Genomic DNA, 12278 nt, shown 5'->3' with positions numbered 1-12278 from the left:
CTTAACCTCTGTATTGTCAATTTTCTTGTCAATGTGAGCTTCATTTTTTTTTTCATATTCCAATCACTGTAAACACAGACTGTTTAATCTACTTGTCCAATATTGCAGATTCTGAATCGATGACATGATGAGAAATAACACTTATTTCAGCTCCCCTCAAATTAGAGACTATTTAATCTGTGTGTTCAGGTTATGAATCAATGAAATGATGAGAAATAACAGTGAAAATTTCAAGGTTTTATCTTTAAAAGTTCCCAACATATTGTTGTTCAAACAAACATAAACTGAATGTCCATAGTTTGATAAAGTTTGAAGCTAATCAGAGATGGTTGAAGCAGAAAGAATATGATATCTGAGATGCACCTTTTTCCAACAGGTCTTCTCAGTATATTACACTTCCTCACATCCGCCTCCAGAGTGCTAAACAGCGCCCTCCTCCCTCGTCTGGGTTCATATGATTTTATTAGGCTGTCATTAACAGCCTACTTTGTTAAATCACTATCTTTTGTTTGTGTTTTGTTGACGGCCCTCTCTTCTATCTCGGGGACAGCTTGTGTCCTGAGCAGCGGGGGCCAGAAGGACAGACACTCAAACGCCGTCCAGCCTCCCCCTCCGTCACATCCGTCTTCCCTCTATTCCCGCGACTGTCTTCCCACTCGTCCTCCCCGGGACTCATATCCTGAGCTTGACAAGTAATAGTGCAGCATCCTCACAGGAAAATCTCCCCAGGATCCTGCACACACACACACACACACACACACACACACCCACACACACACCACACACACACCACACACACACACACAGACACACACACACACACACACACACACACACACACACACAGTCTTGCATTTCTTATCTTCTTGAGACCCCCAAATTAATGCCTACCATTTTAGGACCACCCTTTCTACACACCATAGGAGCAAATGAAAGACATCCCTGAACTTGGAAAAAAATCTATTTTAACTATATCACCTCAGATTTAAGATACACACCAAATATATATATATATTTTTCATGTATTTTAACTGTACTTACAAGGCCCGCCGGAACTTTAAATTTTAAATATCCTGTATGTGTCATTACTGTGATACAACTCAAAACACCAAAATAACCTAACAAAAATATCAAAACAGCTTTGTTAGAAGGCAACAAGTCTTTAAAAATTAATTACAAACATGCTTGTGTTTATCCCATCCTTCTGATGAACTGTTCTGTCTTGAAAGAAGGGAAAGAAACAGATTAAAGTCAAGAATTTGAAATATGTTTTGTCAGACAGCATATAGCATAGTCATGGCCATGGCCCAGTGTTTCCCCTCCATGTATCTCCTGTGCTCTTCCTGTCTGTCTGTGTGCATGGTGGTGTGGTGGTGCTGCCTCTGTCACTCTCCTGGATCCCAGCTCAACCTGCACACATTTCTCCCATCAGCTCATCACCTTATCCAGCATATCTACCCCTGCTCAACTCACCCTCTCACCAAATCATTGTCTCAGATACTGTTCATATGCCACTAAAAGTTCTAGTCATTTTTGAGAATCTGTTGTTTCCATGTTTTATACTTGTGCCCTGGGATCATTACACCCTGCCTGCCCTCTTTCTAACCTGCCTGCTGTCCCTGCACCTCTCCAGCCAGCTACACTCAGCCTGTCAGCCATCGTCTCTTTCCCACTCACCTCCATTCTCTGGTAGCTTGCAATGAACTTCCATAACTTCACCTCATCTCTGTCCTGTGTTTATTTTGTGTAAGTAATCAGACAAAAGCAGCTGTCTGTGTAACACTACAGAGCATGCATACGGGGAGCTAAGGTAAAGGTTTTAATGGAGCTGTGTTAGGCTTACCACATAAATACAGACATGGATAAAGTATTCTTTTCAGATGTGCAACATGCAGTGAGATATGCTATGAAGTTTATCGTCGACCGTGTCTGAAAAAAAAAATAGATTACACAGACCATTTTCGCAGGATGCAGGAAATACAAAGAAGAGATGCAGTGAGAGGCACAGCGTCCCGAAGATCTACAAAGTTGTCTGTGTGGGCAGTCGTGTGTAGCTGCTATATAGGAGTCCAGAAATCAAATGCAAAGGCCCAAAAATGAGTATAACAGGTCTCCTTTAATGAACAGGTGTGACTTAAATACAACAGTGTCTTCTCAGACAGAACACCTACATATCCAAAAGGTTCACCGCAGTAAAAAAGACGAACCAGGAAGTTGTTGCATTGTATTGCATTGCATTATAAGTGAAAGGCTCCTTAACCTTTGGGGTCCTTTAATCAAACCCTTTAACAATGATTACATGTAACTTTTTTTAGTTTTTACAACAGATGAACAGTTTCAGCCTCACTATGTGTACAGCCAACATATAATAGATACACCTCATGTATCCTATAGAAACAGAAGGCCTCCTGTCATGATGTGGAAGGTGTAGGCCTACCTTTATAAGCTTGGTCCATGTCTACAGTCTCTGATCTGAAATAATTCTGTTGTAAACATAGAACTTGACCGCTTTCCAGTCCCTGTCAGCGAGGGCTTCAGGGGAAGCAGCGATGCACTTCTCACAGGCTTGTTTTCCAGGTGTCTTGCCAATACGAATGAACTCCATCAGAGACTTTTCAACTGCTTTCACCTCCTCTGTTGACCACATTCGTTTTACCTTTCTAGCACCTTGGAAAGGAGATTGTAAAGAACACTTATTACACAGGAAATTTAATACATGTTGAAAATTGTCAAACATTAACAGAAAAGGGGAAGCCAGCCTGGGTTTCCTGCCGTCCCACCAACAGGTGTATGTGCTTGTTGTGTATGCAAGTGGTCACTCACTAAAGAACATGGGTTGAGTTGAGAGCCTACCTGTGTTTGGCCTGGACATGCCAGTATATACAATTTTTCATTTTATGTTGTTTTGCAATTCATTGTTAAGGAGCTACCTGCTTGGTAATTACTCTCACACTGCTGTTTACTTAGCTACCAGGTAATTGTTTTGGCGTGTGTATATAAATGTTCAAACAGTGCAGAAAAATAGACCTTGCCCTATAAAAATAAAAAATAAAAAAATGAAAAAGATCAAGAAGATATTTTCACTTTACACCATTTGTGAGACAAAGGCATTGTGATGACAAAGTAAATATCCCAGCCAAGCAGGAGAGACTGGACAGACTTGCTGGTGTCTGGCATGAAAAGGGTCGATCAGCTTTTGATTTGCTGTTCAGTTACAGTGTATAGAAAAGCTACAACAATAATTTAACATACATGTGGAAATACAGGACACATAATGATGACGACACATTCTTACCTCCCGAGCCTCGTTTCTGTCCAAGCTGCTGTTTTGAAGTGCCTTTCTTATCTCGAGTCACAGGTTCCACTCCTAGAAAACATTCATAGGAAACAAAATTATGCATGTAGCATGACTAGCCTACTGCAACACATTCTACAGAAATTTTCACAACACGCAGAGAAAACATAGCAGTAAATAATATCAATATTAGATGTGTTCCATTTACACGCCAGTTGGATAACACTATTTTAGTCATATTTACAGTATGATTTATGTAATAGAGAATTAAGTCATTAAAGGAGCAAGCACACTCACTTCCTGGCTCTAGAAAAGGAGTTTGACTGACTTTTAATGTATGTTAACACTTCTGGAAGTAAAACACAGAGAGCAGTCCACCTTTGCTGTGCATCATACTCTCTCTCTCAACCATCTTTCCTGTCTCATCTACAGCTGTCTTATAGAAAGAAAACTACTAAATGCATCTGCAACTTTTTTGATAATCAATTAATCTGTGCGAGTCATTCTTTTGAGAAAGTAAGTCCAAATCCTCTTATTTCAGCATCTTAAATGTACAGTGTATAGGAACAGCTCTGAGCTGCTGACACAAATGTACATAATTTGTTGGGAAAAGTAAGAGCTGTACCACGCTTACCTCCCGAGCTTTGCTCCTCTACAGGCTGCTGCTCTGAAGTGCCCTGTTCGCCTCGAGTCACAGGTTCCTCTCCTAGAAAACATTCATAGGAAACAAAATTATGTACGTGTCATGACTAACAGTCTATACAGTCTAACGCATGATGTCCAGAATTACTGTGTATAGATTGAGGATGATAGTATTAATACAAAAAAAGGAAATGTTATTGTGATCTAGCACACCAATCAGAAGCACAGACATACCTGGTGGAGCCGCTGGACCTTCATCTTCAGATGACTCCCCTGAGCTTTTTTCCACAACTTCATATCGGTCTTCACGATGGCAAAGGCAATTTGTATCAAATGAAAAATATGTGAATTAAAATTACAGACGTGCACAGTTAACTTTGCCATTACAAGTAATAATTTCTTACCATTTGGGCTGATCGAGATTTGGTCCAGACTTTTCCCCTTGAATTCTGCCAGTCTGCCCTGTTCGCAGGCCATCAATACCTTACTGATCTTAGCTAACTGCAAAGTCCCTTCGGGTAGGCGATAGAACTTCCTGTGTACCCTTATGTCATGCCCCAGAAAGTCTGCCAAAAGATCTTGTTCGGTGTCATTAAGATTGAGTACTCTTGATAGAGTGGCCACTTGTTTTCTTAGTTTTGTTGATGACAGAGCTTCAGGTTTTTCAGCCCCACACTTTCTGGCCAACTCACGGATGCAGTCAGACCCCCGAAGCCTTGTTTCAAAACCTGGTCTTGCAAATAAATAGATGTTTTCACCTATTCCACATGAGCTTCTCTCCTCCACCATTAGCTCCAGAGATTGCACCATTACTGGAGTAAGGATGACAGGCACCTTTCTGCCACGCTTCCCTCGAATTTCCACACGTTCAAAATGCTGGCAGAGCCTCTTCTCCAATGCCGTCAGTGCTTCACCAATATCTTCATTAAGTGGGGAGTTGTCCCTGGTGAGAAATGCTTCCAAACGCATCTTTGAGACCTCGCCTTCCCGCCTTCGGTTGAAAAGGATTATCTGTGCCAATATTACTTTAGCAAGATTGCTCCAATTCTTCGGGATTTTCTCAACCAACAACTGCTTGTAGTATTGCTTCTGTTTGTCAGTCATGTACATATGCATTTTTTTCACATCCTCTGCCAATGGAATGAGCTTGGGTTTGTTCCATTTCTTCTCCTCAAGTGTACGGTACGCAGCAGAAGAGATCATTTCATTCCAGGTAAGACTGTACAAGCGCCTAAACTCTTGGACAACCTGCTTCTTTTCATTGTTCTGAGATGAAAGAGCTTCAGCCTCCATGATATCGGCAACTCTCTGGATGCTTTGCCCTAGCTTTGTGGCTAGAGTGGGTTTCCCAAACTTGTTCCTCTTTTCATCAAAGCCAGCTACTTCTTTTACAGCTCGAATCACATGGTGAAAGTGTTGTGGATCAATATATTCCTCTATTGTTTTCAGAGGGGTCACCGTCCTTCCTATGATCAAGAGTCTACCCAGTCCTCGCATAATTTGACGAACATTGTCATGCTGAGAGGCAGTTTCACGTTGGCGGTTATACATCTTCTCTCCTACCTTCATGATATAGATGTCTTCTTTTACTGCATGGGCAATTTCGTCTTGAGTCATGCCATTCACAAGGGCCCATACCTTCGTGTGAACATCTTGAGGTACAGGCTGAGCAGAAGCACAGAGTGTTTGTATTCTTGTTTTTCCGGGTAATGTTCTGCGAACATTTTGAGCAAGTGTGCACCGTTTTGCATGCTTCCACAGCGATTTGCGCTTGAAGTACCCAAAGCATGCAAAACAATGCTGATAGTCCTTTGGATTGCTCTTGCCATCACTTTGCTGTTTACAAGGTACCAGTGTCCCTTCTCCTTTTGTGAGTGCCTCAATGTTGTGTGCCCTATTTCCTTGCTTGCGAAGGAGATCCAGCAGATTTCTCCTTTCTTTAGAGTTCGGTGGATACATCACTGCACGAGCAACTTCCTTTTTATCCCCATGTTTACGTTCCAGGTGGCGTGCAATTTTTGTTTGCGGTTTCCCGCAGTACATGCAGTAGTTTCTCTTTTGGTGGTACTTCTTGCACCCATCTACATTTGGAACATCAGCTACAACCAGAGAACCACTCTTCTCAACTGAACTAGAGATAGAAGATTTTTTACATCTTGTGTAAGTCTTTATATCTTTCTTTCTCTTTTTGTATCTCTTGGTTTTGAGTCTTGATTCACCTGAATGCTCTTCTTCACTAAAACTTGAGCATCTCTTGTAACTTCTCTTGTATATTTTTTTTGTTTTGAGTGTTGATTTAACAGAATCTTCTTCCTGACTAGAAAAAAAGATCCTCTTTACTTCCATCCCTGTTTTGAGTCTTGGTTCATCTGAATCCTCTTCTCTGGAATGCACACTTGCTTCCATGCCTTGCTTCTCTTTCTTTGCTCCCAATAACCCATCTGAGACATTTTTTGATTCTGATGACGTCTTTGGTCTTTGCTTCTGACTTCTTTCTTCTAATGATTCATCTGAACTAGCCTCTGATGATGCTGGGACATACTCATCCGCACTGCTGATAGTGGAAGGTGACAAATTGGAGGTGTACCCAAGCATTTCTTTGGTCAGCTACAATAGAACAGACATTTATTTTACATGAGAATCAAAAGGGATGCAACTTCATACTACAATTATCTTCTCTAAAAATGTACATGACAACAAATTAATCTGTTTAGCTGATTATTCTGGGCCAATGCAAATAACATTTGACTACTGTGTCTGCCACTAAGAACTAACAATAAGCATGTACAACATGAGCTTTACTTACAAATACACTGTCTGTTCTTGTTAAGGGTGGAACCTCTATTTCATCTTCCATCTGCAAAAAATGTAAAGGGAAATTAGTTACATTTAAATTGAAGCATTTTGAAATTTTTACAGGCAAAGATTACTTACAGATTTTTATTAATTATGTAAATTATGCAAAAACTAAAGTCTGCAGGCTAAACTTGCGGAGCAATAGACACACTTCAACAATCAGAATTGTTTATGCAAGTTAGCAACAGCAAAAGGCTAGCTGGGAGTCAAGGCATATAAGTGTCTCTCAGCTCTGGAAATCAAAAGTTAGTTTCACGTGTTGAAACTAGATTGAGGTGGAAAGCTGATTGGGAGCTGTTGGTCATAACTGATCAGCATTTTGAAAACACAAGTGGATCACAGATTCCTTTAATTCAGCTCAGAGTACTGCCGTGTTTTGACCCTTTGCAATGTTTGCAAAGATGCCACAAAGGTGACTTTCAAAAGAAGTCCGCAGAAATTTTAAAGTGTAAGTGACACTGCATGTGAAGCCATGAATGTTTACTAATGAGACACAATATCTCTGTCATTTTGTGCTTTTGTTTGTCACTCTAAAGTACATTATAAAAAGGTGCCGTACAACTTACCACTGTGTTGAGTCTACCGTCTAACAAGGTCCTTTCTCTCTCATCATTCAATCTTTGTGTCTGAGCCTCCTCATAGCGCCTCTCACACGCATCTTGATGTGCTTTGAGTTTCTTAAGGCGACGTGCGTAACGAGTTTGAGCCTGCAAAACACAGAAAAATTAAGTTTTAAAATTGTTTATCCCTGTTGAGCCAAATTATTTTTTGGACATTCGTGCTTTATTAGACAGGAACAGAGCATGGGAGGCAGAGAAGAGCAGAGGGTTTCTGAATGGAGTACATTTTTTAAAAACGTTGCGTCCACAATAAGGACTGGGCAGAGCAGAGGGACAGATGTCTGCAGCAGTAATACTATCGGGTTAATTTATTTTATTCTATTCTATTTTATTTTATTAGCTCCTCACTCTTCAGCCTAGTGTTGGCTGCCCTATGAATAAAAACAGTTGAAATGTGGGAGATCTAGCCGCCATCTGAGCACGAGCAGCTGAGCTAGAGCACAGTAGATGTGGCACTGATACAGCTGTTGCAGCGCACATGTGTGTTTTTTACAACAACAACAAAAACAATAAAACATTGTCAGTCGCCCTCTTAATCAACAACAGAGGAATGGATTGCTGATTCGGCACAAGACGACGGCACAGACACTCAAAATAGCGTTTTAATCTTATAAGTTAACGAGCATCGGTTATCAGTCAGAAAAAAAATTCAAAATGTGTATCCCTACTGCTAACATATTCCAGTTGGAGCCAATTGTTCAGATTGTAACTGAAGCGTCATCTCATCAGGCTATAACATCAGAGGAAAAAACTGGGGGTTTATGAAATATGCATTTTCCACTAAAAGCAGCAGATATAATTACATCTAATTTCTCTAGTTACCGTCTTTATCTTTTAAGAATTATTGTTCAGTCACATAATACACTACCACAAACTACTTACTATAAAACATCATCAAAATAACAGCTCAATATGTTTTCTCCCACTCACCTGTGCAGTCAGAAGGTCGTCAGTGGAAAAGAACCTTGAGCCATCCTCCTGTAAACACAGTGACACAATCAGTCAAACTTTTACACAGCACATGACTCTGTATTTCAAGCTGCACTCTTTGGCAGTTTATATATGCAGTTAACACTGTGAATCTGGACATCATCTCAATGTCGATATTTCCCTGGTGTGTGAATGACTTATGAACGCATCAAACATACAATCACATTACTGATAGTGTTGCTTACGCAACATGGGTTTATCATATTGAACAGTTTGGTCTTACAGCCTTAGACAGACTATGAAGACAATGATTTATGGTGTTACAACATGGCTTTAATCAGATTATAGCTCAATGCAACAGCCCTGTAGCACCTTTAAGGTTTTGACTCAGGAGATGTCTAATCAGAACTATTCATGTGGCAGTGACGTGTATTACTTGTTTGATAAAACAACAAACACTCATCGCGGTCCTCCTCCTCACTAAATAGGCCTATGTTTTTTATGACGCACTGACAGAAACAGAGTTCAGAAGCTTCATCATATGTTTTAACAACAGAACAACTCACTGTGTGCATAAAGACAACTTTAGTTTTATTCATAAGTTTTTCTCTCTGTCAGTCTCAGTCATGCTCTCTCTCTCTATTCATGGTAGGACAGATGAGAAAAAATGAGTTTTCATGTCAATAAAAACATGTGTGCCGATGTGTAAAACATTGTAGTTGTCCAGACTCGCCTGAGGGTTGTACAACGAAGCGAGTTTAGTGAGTTAGCAAGGTATGTTGAGACTAAAGTCAGAGTTTTCAGTTAGAAGGTGGCTCTCTTTTTACCTGGCTACATCTCCATGGTAACATATGCTGTGGAGCTAACCTGGTCGGGAGCAGGTTCTGTTCAAAGTTTAGGTTTAAATCGGCCGTAACAAGCGTCTCTTTAACCAAGGCGTCTCCTGACAATTACTTATGAGTGATTCAGATTGTCAGCTGAAGGATGAAGTTGTATCTGTAAACCTGTTGATCTCTACATTACCAAAACCACTGAATGAAGCAGTTACAGTATCACACACTGGATGCATCACGTTGCCATGGGAACCGACATGTATTTAGTTGGTGATGTAGAAATCATGTAAACATGTTTTATGTTTGGTCCATTTACACGCTGGTACTGTAGCTGACAAATCATTGATTAGAAAACTGATTATCTATTGGTATTTATTACAGAGAATATTCAATTAGTAACATTAATTTCACTTTGATTCATCACTAATTAAAGTGATCTCCTGCATTATGGGATAGTATCAGACTAAATGCTCTTCAATACAATATCATGTTTAAATATATGAAGTTTAAAGTTTAATAGATTTATTGTACAGCGGTCAGTTAAAAAAATAAGTGGATGCAGTTTTCTACCAGCATTCCTGTCTTACATCTTTTCCAGTAGTAGCTTTATGCCCATCACATATTTTATATTCATCACTGTTCTCATAATAACCTGCTGACTGAAGCAGCTGCACACTTTCGGTTCATTATGTGCTGGAAAAGCGGCACATGACGCGCTAAAACGGCCACTTTCATGGGAACGCGCACAGAATCCGAAGAAGAACGCCTGACAAAGAAAACTGATAACCACCTTTGTGATAATCGTTAACTCTAACTAGGCTAGCTTTAGGTTTTATTGAGCAGAGTTTACACAAAGAGAAGCCCGTCTATGTTGAACTGGCTTCTTAGTACAGCCCTCTGGTGTACTTGACGTTAGCCGCTAACCGTTAGCGAACGTAACATTAGCCGCTAGCTAATCACCATCGTGAAGTTTGAGCACATCGACACACAGTTAGCCTACGTTACTTACGGTGCTTTAACTTACGTATGAAAACCGCATGCAAGTATAATGAACAGCACATTATTATGAAGCAAAAATAACTCACATGTCCAATATTAACACCGCCGCGGTGCGCGTGTAGAGCAGTAATCCGGTCTGAACTAGATGACAGAGCAGGTGTGGAGCCAAGCAGGAGCGCTGGTTTTATGACACAGCACACGCCAGAGTAACTCCGCGCGCAGTTATAAAGAGCAACAGAGATACTGGAGGGCCACAAATTTCCAAATCAATACATAAAAATGGTAACCATAAAAAAATAAAACACAACAAAAATACAGCTGTTTACAAGCCATTGTCATGAACAGATAAGAAATTATTATTATCATATTATTATTATTATTATTATTATTATTATTATTATTATATTATATTTTATTTTTTTTTATTTTTTTTAACTGAAATCACTGGTGGAGGGGAGATGGTTCTTGTTAGGACCGTTTCTCACACACACATCATGTGGGGGGAAGATACAGTCTATGGACAGATGATAGGGACAGAGGGGTCTTATAAGGACCACAGCTGGAACAGTGTTAGACTGGTATTGCTGTTGGGTGATATGAACCCATAAGTTTCCTGAAGTAGAGACATTAGCAGGTATGCATACATCCAACACACTGCATTCCCATTCACACACAGTACAGTAAGCATTGAAGCTGTGATATAAAATGTGAAATCAGTCTGAATACTTGCTTAAAAGCATAATCGAAAGAAGGAGAACTGTGTGACAGTCTCACTAAAATTCTCCTATCTCTACCTCTGTAGCATTCAAGCATCCTGCATCTAAAGGTGGTGGAGGTGGTACATATAAATGGGCGGCCATTTTAAAGTCTCACTCTCTTTTGTTCTGGCCACTTTAGTTTGCTCTTGTGTTTTGTTTATTTAGTTATATCACACACAGTTCAGGTTTGTGTTGGTTTGTTTAGTTTAATAATTATCTTTTCCTTCCTACATTGTTGTAGGAAGGAAAATTTTTTTTTAACCTGAAATCACTACATAGGTGTGATCGGAGCAGGTGGGGGAGGGGAGATGGTTCTTGTTAGGACCGTTTCTCACACACACATGATGTGGAGGAAAGATACAGTTTATGGACAGATGATAGGCAGAGGGATCAAGGACCACAGCTTGAACAATGTTAGACTGGTATTGCTGTGGATGATATAAACCCAGAAGAGGAGATGTCCTCAGAAACATGGACTCCCAGAAATTTAAAAGTCTGAACTCTTTCCACCTTTACTCCTTTGATATGGAAGGGTTCTGTGTCATGCTTCCTCCTGAAGTCCAGTATCATCTCCATTGTTTTAGTGGTGTTCAGTGTGAGGTTATTCAATTCAATTCGATTTTATTTTATTTTATTTGTACACCGCATATTTACAACACAAGTCATCACATAGCGCTTTACAGAAAGAACAGAAAACAAAACACAAAAATCCAAAGTTGCTTTTGGATTTCCTATAAGCAGCAGTCAGTGATGGTGGAAAGGAACCGAAAACCCCCCTAGTGCAGGGGTGTCAAACTCATTTTAGTTCAGGGGCCACATTTAGCCCAGTTTGATCTCAAGTGGGCAGCACCAGAAAAATCAGAGCGTAATAACCTGTAATATACCCACCGTTCCAAATTTTTTCCTTTGTTTTAGTGCAAAAAAAGTACATTCTGAAAATGTTCACATTTAAGAAATTATCTTTTTACAAAACATCGGGAACAACCTAAAATTTCTTTAAAAAATAAATTCAATTTCAAAAACATTATGCCTCAGTTTATCATTTACATGTGCATTACAACTTCCAGATCAGAGTGTATCTACAAAGGCACAAAACATTTAGTCGCAGGTGTCTGGAACTGAACAATATATTATTTTACTTTATGATCAAATCAACTTATCAAGATCTAGAAATGATTTGGAATTTGCATCCATTTTTTAAAAAATGACAAAAGTCAGACAAAATATTACAATAATGAGACACAAAGCAACAACAAAAAATGGACGAATGACACAAGCCAGACAAAAAAAAGACACGAAACAACAAAAATGAGACAAAAAATAATGAATAAAGCGAAACACAAAA

General features: G+C 39.7%; 1 protein-coding gene across 1 annotated transcript; it reads right to left on the bottom strand.

The window, feature by feature from the left end:
- Positions 1-2097: 2097 nt before the first annotated feature.
- On the bottom strand, positions 2098-8483 carry LOC129347982 (uncharacterized). The gene is made up of 8 exons (XM_055006976.1): positions 8344-8483; positions 7360-7500; positions 6744-6794; positions 4342-6544; positions 4172-4240; positions 3930-4001; positions 3296-3367; positions 2098-2667 (listed from the first exon to the last, which is right to left on the bottom strand). Exons 3-8 carry the CDS (start codon positions 6792-6794, stop codon positions 2459-2461), a joined length of 2676 nt encoding a protein of 891 aa, XP_054862951.1. The 5' UTR covers positions 7360-7500; positions 8344-8483; the 3' UTR covers positions 2098-2458.
- Between the last annotated feature and the right edge of the window lie 3795 nt (positions 8484-12278).

The sequence above is a fragment of the Amphiprion ocellaris genome, chromosome 22 (assembly GCF_022539595.1).
Source record: "Amphiprion ocellaris isolate individual 3 ecotype Okinawa chromosome 22, ASM2253959v1, whole genome shotgun sequence".
NCBI classification, from domain to species: Eukaryota; Metazoa; Chordata; class Actinopteri; family Pomacentridae; genus Amphiprion; species Amphiprion ocellaris.
This window is presented reverse-complemented; position numbering and strand designations above follow the sequence as displayed.

Bases quoted from the DNA above. Each gene is read 5' to 3' on its own strand.
- LOC129347982 (XM_055006976.1), bottom strand. From the start codon at position 6,794: ATGGAAGATGAAATAGAGGTTCCACCCTTAACAAGAACAGACAGTGTA. The intron at 6,545-6,743 runs GTAAGTAAAGCT...GTTCTATTGTAG, and splicing joins CAAGAACAGACAGTGTATTT to CTGACCAAAGAAATGCTTGG. The intron at 4,241-4,341 runs GTAAGAAATTAT...GCCATCGTGAAG, and splicing joins AATCTCGATCAGCCCAAATG to ACCGATATGAAGTTGTGGAA.